Source organism: Podarcis raffonei, chromosome 11, assembly GCF_027172205.1.
Source record: "Podarcis raffonei isolate rPodRaf1 chromosome 11, rPodRaf1.pri, whole genome shotgun sequence".
NCBI classification, from domain to species: domain Eukaryota; kingdom Metazoa; phylum Chordata; class Lepidosauria; order Squamata; family Lacertidae; genus Podarcis; species Podarcis raffonei.
The window spans coordinates 45,691,521-45,714,684 of record NC_070612.1 but is presented as its reverse complement, the minus strand read 5'-3'; the positions used below and the strand labels follow the sequence as shown (position 1 = coordinate 45,714,684).

The 23,164-nt window shown below is 41.1% G+C and overlaps 1 protein-coding gene across 2 annotated transcripts in view; it reads right to left on the bottom strand.

The window, feature by feature from the left end:
• TNFAIP8 (TNF alpha induced protein 8) overlaps positions 1 to 23,164 on the bottom strand; it is a 43,999-nt gene that overhangs the window by 15,081 nt on the left and 5,754 nt on the right. Inside the window, exon 1 of one of the 2 annotated variants that reach the window (XM_053408560.1) lies at positions 7,499 to 7,621. The exons of the other annotated variant lie outside the window; for it this stretch is intronic. Coding sequence (XP_053264535.1) covers positions 7,499 to 7,529 — 31 coding nt within the window. The 5' untranslated portion in view covers positions 7,530 to 7,621. Of the gene's footprint in view, positions 1 to 7,498; positions 7,622 to 23,164 lie in introns of those variants that run through there. 2 annotated transcript variants of the gene reach the window in all.

Here is a 23,164-nt window from a genome sequence, read left to right as displayed (position 1 = left end):
TGTAAAAACACCAGGCAGGCCAGGTCCCACAAATAACCCAGAGATGCATTTTAAATAAATGGACACATTCTACTCATGTAAAAACATGCTGATTCCTGGACCGTCTGTGGGCCGGACTGAGAAGGCGATTGGGCCAGATTCGGCCCCTGGGCCTTAGTTTGCCTAACCATGATCTAGATTATATTCCAAGCACCCAATCCTTCAAATGTCTGTTCAGTTCAAGTGAACAACAGGTTCAGTGTCACCTCATTGGAAGGATGTGAAAGAATTAACTGTGGTAGGGAACCTTTAGCCTGTGGGTTCCCCAATATTCAAAGTATACTTTCAGGGAGCTCAAGAGACAGCAGAAGGATTGAGTCCAAGCAAATGTAACTATTTTGAAAAAAATTAATAAAATTACCATAAAAACTCATTATGGACATTTTGATATTTCACTGTTTTACCTAGTCATGGTATCTACTCCCATACACTGATTAATTTATTTATCATTTACCTTTGTATCCTGTACTACTTTGAATGGATATATGCACTAACAAAACATTTGGAATATTTAAAGTCACACTTGTAGCACTGAAATTTATTTTACAAATTCTATTTTTAAGTCAAAAATATGCAAATTTCCAAAACTAATTCAAGGGGAGTTTTTGAAGGTATATTTACTCACTTGGAGGGAGTTAGCAAAGTTAGGTGCAAATGAATTTATTATGTGCAACATTGCAAAGATAGTATTTGCTATTTAAAAAACCAACACCCTTATATTTGCTCAAATCACCAAACATTATCAAACATTTTTTGATAGTTGATCTAGGTATATTTGTACTAGCTTTTGGTGTACCTCGCAAACAAAGTGTTTAACATTTACCAGCCCATGAAAAAAATGAAGCCATGTCTCTATTGTTGCTGTGTAGATGTTACTGTTCACATGCTTGAATCCACATGCTTGAAGGAGGAAGTCTCAATTTTGTGTTTGTGTGTGTGCATTAATAGTATGTATATTTGCAGTGATCCAATGAAAAGAAGTGCCCCTGAAGAAGGAAAAGAATAGTGAAATGTCTTGGACCTTTAAACTACAATAAACTTTGAGAACACTTCCCTCTTTCATTTTCTTGTTGTTCACATAACTACACAACCCAGAAATTATAAAGCTGTGAATGTGGCTAGCTTCATGCTAAGACTGGCTAAGGTATGGGAAGTACATTGCTAACCACTTAGAAATGTTTTGCTACTTTTAATGGTAGTGATTCTAAGAGAGAGGTGAGCCTCAGCAACGCAAATGGCCAGTGCACATGTAATTTGCTTAACCACATGCTCCTTCCCAATCCCTCCTTGTGGAACCGGGCAAGCCTTAACCACATAATCACCTTTCCCATAGGGACATTATTCCCTGTGTTTGTGGTGTTCTTTTAAGTTGTGTTAAAATTCATTTTGTGTTCAAGACTGCCTTCAACCTTTCACAGGGCTGTACTGTTCCCCTGAGGCAAGGTGAGAGACCTTCAGCTCCCAAGGTGAACTTCCGTATCTCTAGATCAGGGATCCTCCTTTGGCTCATGGGCTGATCTTGGCCCACCAGACTTCCCCATTTGGCGCATAAGTCCACCATGTGTAAGCCATGGCCACCCCCATGACACCTGATGTCATACAGGTAAGGGTGGGGCTTGACCAAAGCTGCTTTGTCCAGCTCTGAAAGCAACCGGCAACCAGTTGGTTGTCAGGAGCCTTTGAAGTGCTACACGAAGCAGGAACCCAGTGCTAAGCAGAATCACTCTCCCTTCATATCAGCTGATCCAAAGGGAGATCAAATTCTAATGAACTTCTGAAGTTCTTTAGCTTATTAACTTCTCTTTCTCTCTTAAATATTTTTCTATTCCTTTTTCTCGATTTCTTCATTTTCCTTCCTTCCTCCTCCTTCTGCTCTCCCTCTTTTTTGCCTTTAATGTTTCAGTTTGGATAAAGAAAGTATGTTTGACAATAATCTTTGTATTTTTCTTTATAAACCTTAATAATTACTTTAAGGAAAAAACAGGGAGATGCTGAGGTCAAGCTTTTGTAGCAAAAATAACATGCTCATTCAACATAGGTTTCATTGTCCCAAGCTCATCTGATTTTGTTCCTAACATAAAAATTTCTTGTCAGTTCACCAAATGACAAAGTAAAACTATGAATAAAATCAAGCGCCATTAACCTAGTCTCTATTTTCTGGGAGAAGGTATTTGAACACTAGAAGAAAATTAGAGAAATTCTGAGTCATTGCGTGTGTGTGTGTGTGTTAAGTTGCATACCACCCTTCATCTGTAGCTCTCAGGGCAGTTTGCAGCATAAAAACAAAACAAAAAACATGTAAAATGTAATTTTGAAAAGCTGTTGCCAAGTAATGAAACTTTGGGAAATTATGATATAGAACATGTTAGCTATATATGGAAACAAAAAATGTGTCTGCAGGTTGACATTTTAACAGAATTACGCAAATCTGAAAGAAGGACATGAACAGGTAACTTGAAGGTTGTGAACATAAATTATTACTGAAATCAAGTAACCATTCAAATCAATGCAAATAAGGATGTAGCAAGAGTCCTGCTGGAGGTTGGATCTGATTTAGTTCAACATCCTATTTCTCAGAATGCCCAGTCAGATATCTATGGGAAGCTTACAAGAAGGGCTCACTTCTAAATACATGTAGAAGAAGGCTGATCGCCGAAGAATTGATGCTTTTGAATTCTGGTGCTGGAGGAGACTCTTGAGAGTCCCATGGACTGCAAGAAGATCAAACCTCTCCATTCTTAAGGAAATCAGCCCTGAGTGCTCACTAGAAGGACAGATCCTGAAGCTGAGACTCCAATATTTTGGCCACCTCATGAGAAGACTGGACTCCCTGGAAAAGACCCTGATGTTGGGAAAGATAGAGGGCACAAGGAGAAGGGGACAACAGAGGACGAGATGGTTGGACAGTGTTCTCGAAGCTACCAATATGAGTTTGACTAAACTGCGGGAGGCAGTGGAAGACAGGAGTGCCTGGTGTGCTCTGGTCCATGGGGTCACGAAGAGTCGGACACGACTATGACTAAACAACAACAACAGATAATGTGGATGTTTAATGTAATAGTAGTTACATGAAATGTCCACATCATTCAATCATTCATGCTGCATTATGATGTTGTGTGTGAAAGTTGGTTCAAGACCCATTGAGGTATTGATTGGCTTCTCTTATTTAACTCTAAACAACAACCACAGGTCAGACTCTGACCGTATGTTTGCCACCTCAGTTCAGTCATTTGCAGAAGAGTAAATGGTCAAACTATCATAGAATTATTAAATAACTTAAAGCAAATGCATACTAATTTTGGATCCATTTCCTCTTTCTAAACTACAGACATTGTGAAAGATTTATTAAATATTTAAGCCATTACAATTGCTATATTGATAAACTCTGTGTCATGGACTGGCTGGATGCAGAGGAGTGCAGCAGGCACCAGCGGGTACCTTCAGTTCTCGTTAACTGCTTCATTGGGGCAAGATCTACTGGAAAGGCCTGAGCTGTTGTGTTTCTCTGAATAAAGAGAGTTAACTTCACTGACAGTGCCCCACACCCAGCGCAGCCAGATTTTATGGCTGGTGGTGGACCAAACAGAAGACTGGGACTGTCAGGTCTGCCACTGGAGTACTGCGCCCCCACTAGGGTGCCAATTGGTCCATTTGCCAGCTCCCCACAGCCGTCAAGACCATTGCTGACATCAGCTGGCCATGCAGTTGAGTCTCACCCCCAGCGCTCCTCGTGGCCCCATGCCAAGCTGCAACAACAACCACTGCCTGAAGATGGTAAGCAGTTTTAATATGAACCGCCAGCACCACCACAATTCTGGTGTGACTTTATTGATCATACAAATAACAAAGCATTAGTAAGTTCTAATTAACTATGTCCTAGTAGTTCAAATACAGTTTTCTATCTTACCCAGAAGTATAATGTGAAAAAGCACAGTGGTGAGGCTGCACACCTAACAGATTCAAACCCAAAAAATAAGTGTCAAAATGCCTCTTTTTAACATGGGATACACGATTTAGCAAAGAATGTCTTCCAACTAGTTAGGAGTAAATATGGATGATTACCAGAAAAATCGAAGGAAGTCTCAAAAGTATAATTTGTGAAAATTTGGTTAAAAATGTATAATTTTGGTTGTAAACTAATAAAAAGTATATTAAAAAAAAAAGAATGTCTTCCAACCTTTCCCACCCCATCTATCCCAAAATCAAGAAAGTAGCTGAGACATCTGTCTGACTTAACTCTAAACCTCCCCTAACTTTAACCCTGCCCACACTATACTGCAACACAACTGTGTTGTGCAAGAAGGAGAAGCATTACTACTAAATTGGGGAAAATATGTGTTCCAGCTCAACTAAGAAAGCAATTATTCTAACCAGGATGGCAATTTTCACATTAACTCACTCCCCCCAAAGTATTTAAGGGAACATGATGTTACAGATATTTAGCTTAAAATTAGTTGTGCTGAACATCAGTCCAGTACAAATACCTCTAATAATAGTTTGTGGTCAAAAATTTAATACAAAATTTAATACAGAATGTAGCAAAAAGCACAATTCTATTGATCCATTGAGGTTTAGAAATCAATTATAATGTTCCAGTGTAATTGCTCCTTAGCAGCATCATTTGTTGTGGGATATTAAAAGGCCAGTATGTGAGCAATCTTCATCTGGAAAATACAGAAAACAGCGAAAGAAACACACAAATGCTGCAAAGCCATGGAAGAATGAAATGAACAACATTAACAAGACCTCTGCCAAAACAAAAATTAAGAGCCCTATTTTCCTAACTCAAATTTCCTAACCCAAGACATTATTTTATATTTTTTTATCTCTCTCCTTGCAGCCCTTCTGAAACAGCTTATAAGACAAACACATAAACACACAAAAAAATGCAGCTTAAATAAAAAGCCACACACACAGTAATCAGAGTCAGGAACAGCATCAACACTGTCCAAGGTCTGTCTGAAAAGAAAAAGCATAGATGGCCAGCGAAGGATGGAAAACAAACAGGCCTGGTAAGTCTTTTTAGGAGAGTGTGACTACCAATATGCTACTGTTCCTTTTAACTTGCTGTTCAAGGCCGGAGTCCTCTGCACCTAGAAGCAGCTCCCCATTGGGAACAGTTATTTCTGAGCAATAATGCACAGGATTGCATTGGAACTGAGGCATAGCACTGGCAAGAGGAGCTCATTTATAATCCCAGCATCCACAAAGGAACAGGTAAGTTATCAGGCCCAAAAGTTTACAATGCTTTTTTTGTAATGACATACATTAACACAATTAGCAAAAGTTTGTGGTCTTTAATTTAAACACCTGAGTGGAACTCTGGATACACCTCTTTATAACAAATATATTGTTTGGTTTCATCATTATTTTCTTTTTTCTCCATTCTATGTCTCACATCGTAAGCTCTAACTACAACAGCCATCAATCCCGCTTAAAACCTAAATTTTGGGTGGACAGAAGAAATCGATCAACAGAATTCGGGGTTAGTTAATTTCCTGCTATGGGACACGGGTGGCGCTGTGGTCTAAACCACAGAGCCTAGGACTTGCTGATCAGAAGGTTGGCGGTTCGAATCCCCACGACGGGGTGAGCTCGCGTTGCTCGGTCCCTACTCCTGCCAACCTATCAGTTCGAAAATGCGTCAAAGTGTAAGTAGATAAATAGGTAAACTGGCGGGAAGGTAAACTGCGTTTCCATGCGCTGCTCTGGTTCGCCAGAAGCGGCTTAGTCATGCTGGCCACATGACCCGGAAGCTGTACGCCGGCTCCCTCGGCCAATAAAGCAAGATGAGCGCCGCAACCCCAGAGTCAGTCACAACTGGATCTAACGGTCAGGGGTCCCTTTACCTAATTTCCTGCTATTCTCCCCTCTCCCTGTAGCCCCCCACCCAATGTGCCCTAGAGGTGCCCCCAACACACTGAAACAGGTTTGTAAACTGAGACACAATATACTGTATTCAACTTTTACAAATGCCAACATGTGTTCTACTTTGTTTTCCCTAATTACCCCCCTTGAGAGAAGTTTCACCTTGCTCCATGTGAAACTCAGAAGTTTTGTAGAAAACAGAAGCACACAGGGGCATCTCAAGATGTCAGCAGAAGAACAATCACCCTGTAGCAAAGATAGCAGGGGCAATTTGGATGTTTTATCTTAAATCAACTGAATGTTCATGTGAAACGAAGGCCACTTTCAAAAGGTTTTCCTGCAATCCTTGTGTCATGTCATAGCATGCATGCTGCTTACTCATCTTGCACACAGGAGGGTTGGAATGAACGTGCCGCCAGGGGAACACTGCACTGAGGAGTTGCCAGAGAAGAAAGGTTTAGTACAGTTTTACAATTGTTCAATGGAACTGGATTCACATTTATCCTCTTGGCTGATGAGGAAAGGAAAGGGATCAGTATTAAAATGTGTTTAGCATCAATGTATTTGTTAATTAGCTATGCTGCAGTTTGTGGATTTCATTTACTAGGCTGTGTTTTTTCTGTGCTAAGAAATACACACTCCTTCAACTCCAACTGGAAGGATAAGAGCTATGTTGAAAACATTGGCAAGGTGGGGGTATCAGATAAGCCATGGGGAGAATAGAGGAGCATTCCAGTGTTTTGAAAAGTTTCCTGATTTACTACGAACTGGTGTTCTGACTAGCTTATACCAGCCCTTTATTTCATGCAATTTTATCTGGCTTCTTAATAAGTCAGGAAATTCCAGTTTTTAAAAGTGTGCCCACATTTTTAAAGGCATTGTCCTTACCCCATTCCCACCCCTTCTCCAAACCTCTGATTGAAATGGTTTTTGTATTAACATTTCAGAAAGCCATTTCTTCCCTTCCTCCACCAGATACCCCCTCCTCTGTGTTTACACAGATAATTGGGGTATTTCCAGCTCTCCACATGCTCTTCCATATCATAAAAGTAAATGAAATCGTTTTCCAGATTGACAAGCTTTGTTTCAGACCTAGTGTTACTTAAAAGCATACATACATCAAGAGTATATACCCACACTGGAAAAAGAAGTTGTTAACGCCAAGAAACCTCCTTCCTAAAAATAACGATCTTTCAGTTCTCTGTATTACACAACTTCCTTTTGCAAAAGGAACACTGCATCTACTTTTAAAAAAAAGTATCTTCCCCTTTCAACTTAAGCCGTTGTTGCTTGTGTGAATACATAGCACTCAGCCCTTTGAACATTAATAATACTGTGTATTGTATATAGTTATCATTGCACAAACAAAATGCCATTGGCATCAAGGCTCGTGTTTCTGCATTTTCAGTGAAATCTGAACAGCAGTCTTTAGATGCCTTTTGCTTTCTCCCCTCCCCTATGAAGAGCTCAGTGCTACAGAGAGCACAAATCTCTATTCATCATCTCATATTGCTGCCAGAAGCAGCTCTGAAGGAGACGCGAACTTTTTCAAAAACAAAAACCCAAATCTTAGAAAACACTAAAGTCATACCTTCTTTAGATTCATCTGCCTCGGCGCTCATGGTATCACACTAAATCTCTGGAGATTGCGGATGACGTGCGCGTCTGAGAAGCAGCAAAGTCAACTTCTCAAAAGAAAAAAAGGGGGGCTGGGATTAAGAGAGGAAAAGTTCTGTGAAACCAACGAATCACAGCTCAGCTGCTCTAAAAGTTTCCGCCTCTTTCGGAATGGCATTCTGAGCAACTGTCTGAAAAGGAGCACCTTTGCAGACACCCATTTCATTTGCTAGGAATCACAGTTTATATATTTTATTCTATTTTAGCCTTTCAAATGGTGGACTTCTACTCGTTAGAGCCTGCTAAGCAGTGTGAGCGCACACATGCACATGAAAGGCAGTTAAGACAAAACAGCAGAAAAGCCACTAAGTTTTTAATATCTCATTAAGAGGCTGGCAAGCAGCATGGGCCTACAACCTCCAACTGTAATTGTCTAAAACAGTGTTTTGAGCTATTAAGAATTAACTTGATATTTGAGTATGAATTGCTTTATAGGGTGGGTGTGGGTGGGAAAGACTCAAGGAAGGAAAAGGTATATTTTAAAAAACAAAAATACTTAAGCATTGTTTCTTCCAGCTTTATTTTAAAATTCAGACTGTGGCTTTTTATCTGTCCATAACAGGAGCAATTTTGGGGAAATATTTTTCCCTCTGCCCCCCTTATCTGTGCATTTCACACCTTTAATGTCTCAGATCAGATAGATCTGGTGCTAAACCACTGTTTGTTGTAAGCAGAGTTTAGAACCCAAACCATGGCTTGAGAGACCTCTGGGTATAGGGCGGTATATTCATCATCATCATCATCATGGTTTGTGCTTCCAAATGTACAAGGAAAACCATGACTTGCAGTACTTTATCTGCTTTTACATTCTGCCCTTCAGCTTTGCTAAATTGAAAGGGCCAGAAGCATATGGAAACAATGTCTGCAACTGTGGTTTCTGAGGCATTACAGTGGTACCTCGGGTTAAGAACTTAATTCGTTCTGGAGGTCTGTTCTTAACCTGAAACTGTTCTTTACCTGAAGTACCACTTTAGCTAATGGGGCCTCCTGCTGCTGCCACTCCGCCGGAGCACGATTTCTGTTCTCATCCTGAAGCAAAGTTCTTAACCCGAGGTAATATTTCTGGGTTAGTGAAGAGGGAAAGGATTTGCTGAAATGGATAATTGACTTAGAATACAAAAAGGGAGGTGTGAGGAGGTCAGGGAAATAAGTTAATGAAAGATCAGTAATGGGAAGATTGGCTGTATTTTTATTGATTTTTTCTTTTTGATTTTTCTCTTTTTTGTATCTTATTTTTTCTTGTTTAAAATGAGGGGTTTTTTTTACTTTTTTGTTGTATTTTTAAAAACTTTAATAAATATCTTATTAAAAAAAAAATTCTGGGTTAGCGGAGTCTGTAACCTGAAGCGTATGTAACCTGAAGTGTATGTAACCCGAGGTACCACTGTATACCAAATCTTGGGGCTGGTTTAGATGATACACACCTGCCTCATCTACTGGATAGAGAGGGGAGAACAAGCTTGCCTGCTCACCTCACCCAGACAGCATGCAAGCACCACTCGAGTCTCACTATGTGCATGGTCAAGCATGTGTATGATATTATGCCTATGCATATACCAGATTTCATTTAGGAAATCAACTGGAAGGTTTTAGTGTATGTATGTGAACAGCATTCACATATTATGTCCCCACATGCAGGTGTGGAGCCACCACAGGTGGGTCAAGTACTCTGGACAGGCAGGTATGTTCATGGTTCTCAAGGTATTTGGAGCCCTGGCTCAACTGGCTCAAATTGAGTGTGAACCATAGTTTCCAACCCCACTTCAAACTATGGTGTCCAATTGCAAGCAAAGGTTCATCAGTTCAGACATGATACAGAATCATAATTCGGTTTCCTTAACCATCATTTAGGGAGGCATCTGTATTACTACTACTACTACTACTATTACTTATTAAATTTGTATACTGCCCTTCATCTGCAGGTCTCAAGGTGGTTCACAACATAAAATTACAACGTTGAATATTGAACCTTTACTGTTGTATGAACTATCAGCTTTTCTGATAGTGATATAGCTCTGTAATTAGCCTATTCTTAAGTTGTTTAAAAGTTTTATGCTTTTGTTTTGAAATTGCTTCTACTGAAGTAAATTGTTTTAATGTTACAGTTCAGGGTGACAATATCAATACTAATGTTGCCCTTTCTTCTTGCAACAACTCTGCACAATCTAAGTGTCTTCTTCAATAGGCTTTTGTGGTGCTTTGTAAGACCAAAGGCTGCTGCAATTGTGTCAGTCATGGTAATTGCCATGAGATGTATTGGTCTCTTGTGGAAGAGGCACTGTTCGTACCAACAGTGCCCGAGGTGATTGTTAGACTACATGTGAAGAAGCTCTCCCTGTGCCCTGTCAACTCAAACAAGCAACTGGCGAGTTACCAATCACTTGAGCATTAAATACTGTTAATGAAAACAAGCAAAACAGAAAAATCTAAGTTATGTTGGTAGAGAATTTACTTGAGCAACGGAACAATATTTAACTTGGTTTTTTTTAAAGAGTGCTGTATTTTTCCTGTAACAGCAAGTTCAAAGCTCGGGAGTGCTTTTGAATCTGGCCTTGTCTTGCTTTGGTAACATCCAGACTGGATAGTTTTTAATTCATGACAAATAGGGCTGCCTTTTAAGTGTTCACAAAGAAACTTCAAACAGGGGTTTTCCACAATTAACATTTTGCCACTGTTGAAATATCCCTATTGTTTTCCAGTATGTTTCTGACATCAGTTCAAAGATCTCCTTTTGATCAATAAGGTCCAGCAGTCCTCAAAATTCCCTCCTAGGGCTCACTTGAGCTGGCCCATGGCTCATAAAATGGCAGTGAAGGAGCAGAGTTGATAACAAAATGATGGTCAATAGAGACAGAAATAGGTATAATTGATGAGCAGTTACTGACACTTCTATCTAATCTCTTTGTCACAGCAATTTCCTTGTGGCAGGGAATTCCAATAATTAAGAACAGATATTGGCTTCGGAGGCAACCTGATTTAGACTCTCCATTTTATTTTATAAATTTGTTCTTAGTCATACAATTATTTATAAACTATTTTTTTAGGAACATCCAATGGTGGTTTATGTTTTATTTTAGGCAGAAATTGCTGATCTATATCTAAGCAGAGATGGCTTTTATATTTTCACTTCCACATACACCTCAAAATAGTTTTACCCATCCACAATTTCATCTTCCCATCTCGTTTCACCCCTTTAACTTGTACCCTTTCCCCACTCCACAAACTGTCAGTTTCTTTAATCCCTCCTTTAACAGCTTCCCTCACCCTGATTCCCCTTTATTTCCAGTTTATCAGTACTCATATTATAAATACTGGATTTCTCCTAAGTTCCTTTAATGCCCCCTCTTCAAAGGAGGCTCAAACCATCCATTTCTTTCACCAGCTCCTCCTCCTTCCTTCCTTCAAAACCAGTTAACCACACTGCCAGTTTTCTCACTTTCCCCCCTTTCTTAGCCTCCAACTCTGCATGCTACAGCCTCACTCTTGCTGGGAAGCATAGGGCATTCTGGGCACAACAGCCTAAGTCAGGCAGCCCCCCCCCCCCAGCTGGCTTAGCCTTTCAAGGCCCAGGGCAAGTATACCCAGCTACTTTCCACTATGCACAGGCAGTATCAGAAAGTAGCCAGACACAAGGCACATTTTGCGACTGGTGCAGGTCCAACTGTGACCACGCGGAGATCTCTGGATGCCAGGTTGGCAACTGAACTCTCAATCTGGCTGGCCTCTGCAGCTTTCTTAAGCAGGTATGGAGAAGAGATTATTGCATTTATATCCCACCTTTTCTCTCCAAGGAGTACAAGGTCCAACCCCCTCCTACAACAATCCTGTGAGGTAGGTTAAGAGGCTGTGACTGGCCCAGGGTCACCCAGTGAGTTTCATGGCTGAGTGGGGATTTGAACCCTGATCACCTAGGTCTCAGTCTGACACTCAAACCACATTGGCTTCCGAGAGTACTTCTGCTATGGGGCAGCTATATAAGTTAAGTAGGTAAATAAATATGGGGAAAACAATATGTAACGTAGAGAAACATCTGAAATATTTTCCTTGAAGCTTTTCCTGACAGCAACAGGAGGAGGCGGAGGAGAGGGTTCCACTCGCTCCACACCAGCAGCACTGCCACACTCCTTCCCTCGCCAGGCCAGGAGCCAGAGCTACCAGGCGCATGTCAGAGCAAGTCTAGGGGAGGAGAAGCACAGGGGTGCCGGCGGTGGGTAGCTGCACCACTTGACTTCTCCCAGCCTGGTGAATGCTTCTCCCCCGCCCCACACACCAGCAGCATAGCTAGCCTCTCGAGCACCCACACAGGGGACGGGATGAGACACCATGGGGGCAGAACTAGCTGCCCACTGGGCAGCACGAGCTGGGGCAGGGGCCAGCTAGAGGGCAACCGCGGCAGGGAGAAAGGTGGCAGCTGGGGCAGCCTACAGGCCACGCTCCACATGCATCCCATGCTGCATTTTCAGGCAGTGCTGGGCCCATACGCTGGAGGGTACCCTGCAGCCGCAGTGCTGCCCGTGTCACCCACCCTCCTTCCTCCGCTACTGATGCATCCTGTTCTGGGTGTTTTCCCAACCCCTCCACAGGAGATGGGGTGGATATGGAGAGGGAAGGAAAGTTCTGCTATGCAAGCAAAAGTCTTTGTGCAAATGGTACAACTTTATTGGATCCAACCCTTAGGCTACAATCCTATATCCACTTAAGTGGGAATAAGCACTATTGAATTCATGGCGCTTCTTGTGTATACATGTATAGGATTGCACTGTAAGTAATGCAGCTGAGAGTGGCAATACATCGACACTGTAGTGCACAGTAACAGACCATGACATGTCAGCCTCTTTTCCTACTAAGGTTGACAAACTTCCAAGCCCTATGGTTCAGTATTTTGTGTAGTAGTAATAATCATAATCATAATAATTTATTATTTACATCCCGCCCATCTGGCTGGGTTTCCCCAGCCACTCTGGGCAGCTTTCAACAAAATTTTAAAATACAGTGGTCTGTTAAACATTAAAAACTTCCCTAAACAGAGCTGCCTTCAGATGTCTTCTAAAAGTCTGGTAGTTGTTCTTCTCTTTGACATCTGGTGGGAGGGTGTTCCACCGGGCAGGTGCCACTACTGAGAAGGCCCTCTGCCTGGTTCCCTGTAACCTGGCTTCTTGCAGTGAGGGAACCACAGGAAGGCCCTCAGCACTGGACCTCAGTGTCCTGTCAGAATGATGGGGATGGAGACACTCCTTCAGATATACTGGACCGAGGCCGTTTAGGGCTTTAAATGTCAGCACCAACACTTTGAATTGTGCTTGGAAACGTACTGGGAGCCAATGTAGATCTTTCAAGACTGGTGTTATGTGGCCTCGGCGGCCACCCCCAGTAACCAGTCTAGCTACCGCATTCTGGATTAGATGCAGTTTCTGGGTCACCTTCAAAGATAGTCCCACATAGAGTGCATTGCAGTAATCCAAGCGAGAGATAACTAGAGTATGCACCACTCTGGCAAGACAGTCCACCGGCAGATAGGGTCTCAGCCTGCATACCAGATGGAGTTGGTAAACAGCTGCCCTGGACACAGAATTGACCTGTGCCTCCATGGACAGCTGTGAGTCCAAAATGACTCCCAGGCTGCGCACTTGGTCCTTCAGGGGCACAGTTACCCCATTCAGGACCAGGGAGTCCTCCACACCTGCCTGCCTCCTGTCCCCTCAAAACAGTACTTCTGTCTTGTCAGGATTCAACCTCAATCTGTTAGCCGCCATACATCCTCCAACCGCCTCCAGACACTCACACAGGACCTTCACCGCGTTCACTGTTTCTGATTTGAAAGAGAGGTAGAGCTCGGTATCATCCGCATACTGATGAACACCCAGCCCAAACCCCCTGATGATCTCTCCCAGCGGCTGCATGTAGATGTTGAAAAGCACGGGGGAGAGGACAGAACCCTGAGGCACCCCACAAGTGAGAGCCCAGGGGTCTGAACATTCATCGCCCAACACCACTTTCTGAACACGGCCCAGGAGGAAGGAGCGAAACAACTGTATAACAGTGCCCCCAGCTCCCAGCCCCTCTAGACAGTTGATGTTATGGTTGATGGTATCAAAAGCCGTTGAGAGATCCAGCAGAACTAGGAAACAGCTCTCACCTTTGTCCCTAGCCCGCCGGAGACCAGTGCGACCAAGGCAGTTTCAGTCCCATGATAAGGCCTGAATCCTGACTGGAAGGGATCCAAATGGTCCGCTTCTTCCAGGCGTGCCTGGAGTTGTTCAGCAACCACTCGCTCAGTCACCTTGCCCCAGAATGGAATATTTGAGACTGGGTAATAGTTGGCCATATTGGCCGGGTCTAGAGATTTTTTTTTAAGAAGTGGTTTAATGACTGCCTCTTTCAGCAGGTCTGGGAAGGCTCCCTCACAGAGAGAAGCATTCACCACCCCGCAAAGCCCATCGCCCAGCCCTTCCCGGCTAGCTTTTATAAGCCAGGATGGGCAAGGATCAAGGAGACAGGTGGTTGGTTTCATTTGTCCAAGAAGCCTGTCCACATCCTCAGAGGTAACAGATTGGAATTGTTCCCACACAACTTGACTAGACAGGACTCTAGCACTCTCCTGCCCTGGCCCTGCTCCCACAGGCCATCAACATGGGATAAAGCATCCCCTACCACTCTTTGGAAACCATTTGGATCCATTAAGTGGCGGGGGCAGACCATCCAAATCGGTCCCACCTCCCTGCAAGAGTTCTACAGGAACTTGAAGCTTCACAACTCCTGGGTTTAAAAAAAAAGAAGACATTTTTAGGATGCTTTATTCAAGGAAAAGTTGAATTCCCATACAGCTATTGGTTTTAATATGCTCAAAACCAACATAATTGGTTCCTGCCTTCCACAGATGTGTGATAAGGCGAAATGAAAGTTCATTTGCAATGCATGTATGCAAAACAGGTCTTCTAAACTGCATACTAAAACACAGAAGACATCTAATAATGGCCTGGAAGCAAGCAGCTACTTTTTGCACTCACTCATTTTAAAACCTTAAACACACATGGCACCTACCTCTCTCTTGAAAGCCTGCTTTTATCTTCAAAAGAGTTTTGCCATGCAGTAGTATCTGTGTATGAATCCCATATGAAATTAGATAGAATTAATGTTACAGATTTGATCTAGTTATTTTCCCCAAGATAAATCCATAATTCAGTAATCTGGACTCAGTTTAAAACTGTGTGAACAGACTCCAATTAAGGAATTCTTATCTATTCTAAATTTGGTTCAAGCTTTAGAAAATGTAGTTGTATCAACATGGCACTAGATGGCACTTGATCACTAAGAAACCATATCCTTTTACACAGGAATGCTGGTTTGAACACAACCATTAGAAGCATTAAAACTTTACAAGAATTTTACACAAGTTTGGGGTATGTGTGTGTACACACACAATATATATATATATATTCTCTTACTATATCAGTTAAAACGATTAATTTTCAACAAGGTTATTGGAGGCAATCCACATATCCATGAACATAAATATCAATTTCTTTTATGGCCACATTCACTAAAATACAGGAGAGAAGAATTAGAAAGTTTGACACAAGTTACTATGGGTTGCATTCAACTAAAACATTCCCAGAGTACACCTATGGAAATTAGTTAACCTAAATTAGTCATACATATTAACTTCAATGGGTCTACTCAAAGTAGGACTAGCATTGAATACTACTCTATAGTAGTATTAGAAGAAAAATCAAAATTTCATCAAGTCTTTCCTATATATAGTTTGAGAGACTTTCTAAGTTTGTTATTAGTATTGATACCACATCCCAAATGGTTTGATACAAGTGTGCTAAAAACCAGAGTGAAAAGCTATTTTGCAGCCGTTACATTTGACCTTAGGATTCTGCTTTCTTCTTGTTCAAACCAGATTATTCCAATAGCCATGTAACAAAGCTTATGCACAGTGCAAACAAATACATCTGAGCAGCAAACAAAGTATATGTTTAGTCAACAAAGAAATAAAAGGTGGTACTTATTTTTCTAGATGTTTAGCTTCAAAACTCCTCAGGGAAGCTACCTTACTGTGCTTCTGCATAGCACAGTATTTCAAACTCAGTCCAATCATCACTTTTTAAACAGGCTCGCAATGCTTCTCAGATATTTGTAGAGACACAGCCTTTCCCTTTATTCATGCATAGGTGATTTCACAGCTGGAGATACACATAAGCAGCTAGGGATGGGGATGCATAAAATTTCAAGTCTGGATACTAGATTTTGGAGTGCCTGTAGCCCTCCCGTTTTATTATCAACAGGTCACTGGAGTACCAAGGTGACACACATGCTTAACAGTGATGGTGAGGAGTAATTGTGTGAAAAGCACGCATTCTGAAGTCCCCTAAAACCAGAGTGAAAGCTTTCTCCAACACCACAAAAACTCATCTGCCCAGGTCTCAGCTATATATGCCAAGCCAGCTCCCTCTTTCATGATCAAACTCTGGATGATGGATGTTTTATTCTGGACAGACCCATCATTTAACATCACCACCACCACGAGGCCACGAGAACAGCTGATAGGCACTCCCAGATTCTGAAGTGCAGCAGTCAAAGCAGAGGGGCAAAGGGCTTTGATGTAATTAGCCCTTCTCTCCCACTTATATACTTTCACCCACCTCTGTATGTCTCCCTATCTACAATCATCACTGGGATGGAAGTTTCACTTCCATCTCCTATCCTTGGCCCCAGCCTAGATACAAAACTTTCCTTATCCTGACTGTTCAGCCCTAATCATTTAAGGCTTGGGGAGAAGCAAAGCATATATGGAAGAGGCCAGAAGACTCTGCCTTCTACTGTACCAGCTGGTGCACTGGTGCATCGGTCTGAAGTACTTAAGGCACTTCAGCTTTAACAGCCACCAGGATATACAGTTCTACATCTAGAAGAAAACACAAGCTGCATATGTTATCATTAATAGTGGAAAGAGTGTGAACAGAACAGGCAAATCTCTGATCAAACTGATGAAGCTTTGTCAACATTTCCATATTATCTGGATTGAGATGAAACATTATTCTAAATTATTCTGCAGAATTATATACCTAGTGATAAGATGCAATATTTGATTGTTCCCAGTTAGAGAACAGCCTAGTATTGATGCAACCATGACCATGGCATTTATCTTAAGTGGAAACTGATGTAGTAAGCTGGAAGGCAATCACAGTTCTTGCTCAACAACAATAAGCAAATGCTTCCCAAGTAGTAGGAATGACACAACTGAATTTAAGCCTCCTTGCAAATAAGAACAAATATGAGTCATGTTACAACATGGGTGTTCCCATAGTATCACTGCTCAAACATCTAATAGTCACAGAGTGAATTCTGAAAACATTAAAAGGGAGAGTCATAAAGACTCTTAAGAACACAGGAAAGAGAGGAGTGAAAACATAGAGGAGTGATGTGTTTTGTAAGCTCATCTAATGATTTCAAGGATCCTGCTATAAAAGTGTTCCTTAAAGTACAATGATTCAACAACAAAAAAGAGCAAGACTAGAATTGTTGCATTATTACATTTGGATTTTAGTGGTCTTTTGAGCACTAAGACACACTTTAAACTGGCCCATTAACGGGGAGGGGCATTTGGGTCACTGAGCATTCAAGAAAATAAATTGAGATATTAACTGCAAAATGTTAAGTTATGCTGCGGAGTTCATGTTCTTACAAATGAGGTATTATCTCTTGACTTATACTTTGTACACAAAACCACACAAATAGGCACCTATGTGTTATGTTATCGTTCAGAAATAATAACCAATACAATTTACTGTTCATGCATTTCTCATTGCAAACTCTTATTTATATTGAGCTTAATTTGAAGTCAGGAGTCAAAAACACACAAAAGCTTGCCTCTACCTTTATTAGGACCAGTTAGAATGCTGGTCCTACTAAAAGGTTCTCATTGGCCACATTTGCACATCACAATAAATCACACATGAGCCACAGTGAGGTTCAGTGGTAGAGTGTTTGCTCAGCATACAGAAAGTCCCAAGCTCAATTCTTGGCATCTCCAGGTAGGGCAGGGATAGACCTGAACTCTGAACTCCTTAGAGAGCTGCTGCCAATCAGTGTGGACTATACTGAACTGGATGAACCATAGGTCTGACACAGTTTAAGACAGCTTCCCAAGTTCCTATGCTTTATGTGAAGCTTTTAGTTTCACTTTTTTTAAGCAATGGCTTCTCATCTCTTTCAAACTGGGGAGTATGGTTTAACAAGCTATGGATTATAAAGTTGGCTTGCTTAAATTTCTTCACCCAACAACATGGCAGGAAGAGAGGTGGGGAGCTAAGAAGTCTGGAGTTTGCTGTAGCTCATGTACATAACCCATGCTTTTTTACAGGTTACAGGGAACCAGGCAGAGGGCCTTCTCGGTAGTGGCGCCTGCCCTGTGGAACGCCCCCCCAGCAGATGTCAAGGCAATAAACAACTATTTTACTTTTAAAACACAACTGAAGGTGGCCCTGTTTGGGTAAATTTTTAATGTCTGATGTTGAATTGTTTTTAATATTTGGTTGGAAGCTGCCCAGAGTGGTTGGGGAAACCCACCCAGATGAGCGGGGTATAAATAAATTATTATTATTACTACTATTACTATTATTATTCCTGTGGGTACTCAAGGGTACACAGTATCCACATTCCCCCCCCCATGTTAAAAGTGTGGCACTTACTGTAACAATTTCATGGTGAGTAAAGGTACCTTTTTTGCTTAAAAAGCACAGTACATAACAATAAACCATGGTTTAGCATGACATTCAAACTGGGTCACTGTCACTTTATTTGCATACTACTTTTCTAGACTATGTAATTTATTACCCATCCTTCACGAACAAGTCTAGGAGGGCTGCTGCTGCAATAATTTAAAATTCAGACATATAAATACTTAAAACAAATCACAGTTGCATGAATAGGGTGGGTCCTGAAAATACACATCTAAGGTGTCAAAGACCAGGGTAAAGAGGTGCATCTTCAGTATTTGCCAAAAGCTGCATAGCAAAAGTGCTAGACACACTCAATGTTAAATACCTGACAGACAAATGGCAACATGGAGGGCAAAACACTAATTACAGAGCAGTAAAATCAAAGAGAGAAAGCACGATTCGCTTCTCTGACCTCATTTGGAAAGTATGCAACTACAGCATTTCTCTTAGTATCAATAGATGATGTCCATCCCTCTGGCATATACATAGATACACACTGGTAAGCTCTATATTGTTTGCCTTTCCCAGTTTAGCTCTCTGCAAAAACTACCCTCCAGCATCAGCCAGTGGAAAAACACGATCAACAAAAGTAGATAAATAAATAAACAAGGGTCTGGACTACGCAAGGCCTAACATAAAGCCAGGGGGATTAGGGGTGCTTGACGTGCAGACCACTTGTAGCAGCTTACACAAAAGCTGGAGTTCATGTAATATAAAGGCAAAAGCTCTCTAACACATAAAATAATCAGAAAGCTTCTACTGTGGCAGAAGACTCTTTGTTCCAGCAGAGGTTTTATCAGTGGAAGAGAGAAGGAATGTGATTTTCTTTTTTTTTTTTTTATAATATTTTTATTCAAAAAGTTTTCCATATAAACATAACATACATGAACATACATAAACATACAAAAACAGAAACAAAAACAAAACAAAAAACATGTACCATTTCATATCCTAATTTCTTATACCTTCCTTCCCCGACTTCCTCATGCCTCCCTTTTCTGTATTCCAAATTCTTATCAATTACTCAGCAAATCTTCCCTTATTTTAATTTAAGTTTAAGCTAACCTTCCTTGTTCTCCTTGTCTTAACCATTACTAATAGTAACCATTTACTTTCAGTCCATCATCATTCTAACTTTCATTAACTTTGTGATATTTCTTTAAATAGTCCTTGAATTTTTTCCATTCTTCTTGCGCTGTTTCTCTTCCCTGGTTTCGGATTCTGCTCGTCATTTCTGCCAAACCCATGTAGTCGAGAAGGAATGTGATTTTCACCCTTCCTTTAGCAGCACTGATCACCTCCCAAAACCTTCTCCAGAAGTTTGGCAGTTCCTTTAGAACAGCATGGGAAATGGTGTGAGGAGGAGTACAAATTGGTGAAAATAGCCTCCTTTCCTTTTTGACTGACAACAACCTCTGCTGGAATCAAAGAGCCTTCCTTTGTTAGAGCAACCATACTGCATGTAAACCACAGTGATTTCCCCCATTCATTCTGTGAATTTTTGACTAGGGGGCAAACTGTTATTTCACATAGAGTTCATGTAATTCTTTCAACAACTTCACTACTTATTTGCCTATTTATTCTGGGAAACCTTTCTAGAAGTCAGCCTAACTTGTTTGTCTTTTAGGTTATTATGTGTTAACTAAGTATTCAAATAGCTCCATTTCCATCTGCAGCACAAAGCTATTTCCCTATTATTCAAAGAAAAGACACTGATATGCACATGGATGCATTAAATACTAGGCGAAAACATGAAGAAAATCCACTACTAAGCTGAAAATATATTAACTGAGCAGAAGAAAGGACAAAGACACAATATGTCATTTTGTCACAGGTGATCGCTTCCTGATTCTTTGAAGATTTATTTTAATTTATGTATTATTTTCTTATATATTATATTTTAGTCTAATAAAGTATTCTTTATTAAGTAAACTACATAGTTTATAATATATATATGTGTGTGTGTGTGTGTGTGTGTGTGTGTGTATGTGTGTGTGTGTGTGTGTGTGTGTGTTATAAAATGCTAAAAAATATGAATGTCTTTATTGTCCTTTAAAGCTCAGAAGTATTTGACCCATTATTTTGAATAATGTAAAATTCAGTGCTCCTCACTTCTCCACACTCTGTTTTCTAACAGGTAAAAAGAGGGTAAGCCCATATCCCATTCCTACTGCAACCTCCCAATTATCTTCTGTGTTCTCCGACCACTGGACCCCTCCAGCTCAGTTGATGCCCCTCTAAATCATCCCTCACCATCTCCATGCCATAGAAGCCAGTGGTTACAGAAAAAGACAATGGTCTTTTAAGAACAGCTCTTCAGAGGAAATAGGGGCTATGTGGTGGGTTAGGCCAGCCAGCCTTCAGAAGTCCTTAAAAGGCATCAGCATGCTACTGAGACCACAGCTCTCCCAGAGAGAGTCCTAGTCTGAACTGGCCAAAGTGAGCTCTCCAGGGTACTAACAAGCTTTCTTTTGCTCTTAGGGGCCTTGCTGTGGCAATGCCAATTTTGCCTGGACCACTAGTCTACTGCCTCTGCCCTGCCCCTGCTCTTTAGCACATGGCCTCCATGGTGCAGAGCATCAATCCACCCTTGGATGGGGCACTATTTTGCTTCCCAGGCTCATATAATAAACTGAAAACTTTGCCACTTTGGAGTCATGTTAGAAATTTTAGTCCAAAGAATCTGGAGGGCAGTATGCTAAAGGACATACAGCTCTCTGGTCTAAAAGGATGGCTGCCAGCTTATCATAGAAAGGAATCACCATGGTATTGGAATACAAAGGAATACAACTGAGTATTTCGTGTGGCAATTTTCTTGACTTCTTTTTGAAGGCACTCACTTTCATCCTGCACTGGGTGGTGTTGTGGTAGCTCCATTGCACAGGATCTTGGAGTGGCAAGTGAACTTGGCAAGGCAGCAAACAAATCATTGTTAAGGACAGAACACCAAGCCATTGTTAAAACATAGTCAAAGTTTGTTCTTAAGAACAAACTATTGCTTCATACTGCAGTTCGCTGGACATTAATAAACCATAGTTAAGCCTCTGGGCAGAGTTCAGATGATGAAAAAAGCCATAAGTTTAACAAACCATGGCTTAGTGTTATATACTTCTATAGCTTGGTTAAGCTTCTTGCCACTCACCAGTATCAGATGATGAAAATAAAGTGCTCTATATTAACAAAGTCAAACCTTAATGTCCAGTAACTTATCTCATTCATGAAATGGTATTCTTCTTTTGCTACCATCATACCATGTTCAGTTTAGACAAAGGCCTCTTCCATATTCAGAATGAAGGCCTTCCACTAACTCTCTTTGCATATACCAATTGAATTATATGCTTAATTCATTTGTGCAGCTCATCCACAAACTAGTTCCAGAACCTGCTATGCAAATCTAAATAAGGAGCTATGCAAAGAAAGCCCTGTTTGCACTGCTGTAAGTGTAGACAGAAGATTAGAAGACAATATGAAATACAGACACCATTATGAAAATGTATTCCACTTGTCTCTACGATTCATGTTTCTCTAATGAAAATTATATTTTTGTTTTTCCTCCATCTTATATACAGCACCATTAACATTCAGGTGGAAAATTCAAATTTAATATAAAAGTCAACAATTGGGGGGGGCAATGCAGCTATATGTTTAGTCATACTAAGGAAAAGAAAAGCACCAGTGCACCCCACACTGCTAAGTGAAGCCTCCCCTAGTACCAAAGGCAGGTGGCTAGGATCATTTAGGATGAGGTGGGGGACCCTGGACCAAAATCAGCCTCCTAGGCCTCTCTATTCAGCCCTCTGGATTCTTCCCAGATGATGCCTCCCTCATTCCTAGGCTACACATCATCATGCTTTCATGCTCTTAAGTTCTTTTGCCTGGCTGTAATGTGCCCTTTAACTGTGTTAATATTACCTGCTTGCCTTATGGCAAGATCTGGGTGTAGTAATTTCCGACTTGTGTGGCTAGTGAATATACTGCCCATGGATCTCACTGAAAAATCTGAATGTGCCCATTGGTCTAAACAGGTTGGTGACTTGTGGATGAATGTCACAACAACAGGCTTTGGCCAGTTTCCAATGATCAATGATGGGGAGAGTTTTAGCCGAAACCTACAGGCTACACATAGAGCTTGCTCCATAATAGCATTTTAAATGAACGCAGTAGCTGAAGAAGCCACCAGCAAGCACCTCTTGAAACAGCACCAAGAAAGAGTCTCGTTACCTCCGAACACTCCTTGGTACCCAGAGAAGATGCACTAAGAAGGTGCCCAGATAAGCACAGGTTACAGATGTAAAGTTTCCTCACTCCCATCACTCTTATCTTTTCAACATCTTGAAAGTCTAAGCTGTGAACAAGAACTTAGCAATTATGTTCATGTAAGGAAGAAATTTCTTTAACGTTAACCATTTAATAAGAGGGTGTATGATGATTATGTTGGGAAACAGCCAAACACTTTAGGCTTTCTGCACAGTTCCTGGGTTCCACCTTTCTAAATGAAGGTGCTGTTCCTCCCAAACAGAAGCAAGATCCAGTCTTCTGGTCTGCAGGTGCCAGATGGGACAGCGCACAGGCGCATGCAGAAGAATGGAAAATGAAGTAAACAAAGAATCTTCTCTACTTCATAGTATTTTGTAGTCCCATTCATACAGGAGATTTTGCCCAAGAATTCTGCTATCCTACATTGTGTTGAGACGAATGAACACGCATACACAGGAAGTGCCTTTACACATGTGAAGAAAAACCTGGTTTACATCATACACATAGCGTACGTATTTTAAGGCAGCATGGCTTTTAATGAATTTTAACTTGACACTGGAGGTTTTAACTTTGTCTTAGTATTCAATGTTTTCTGT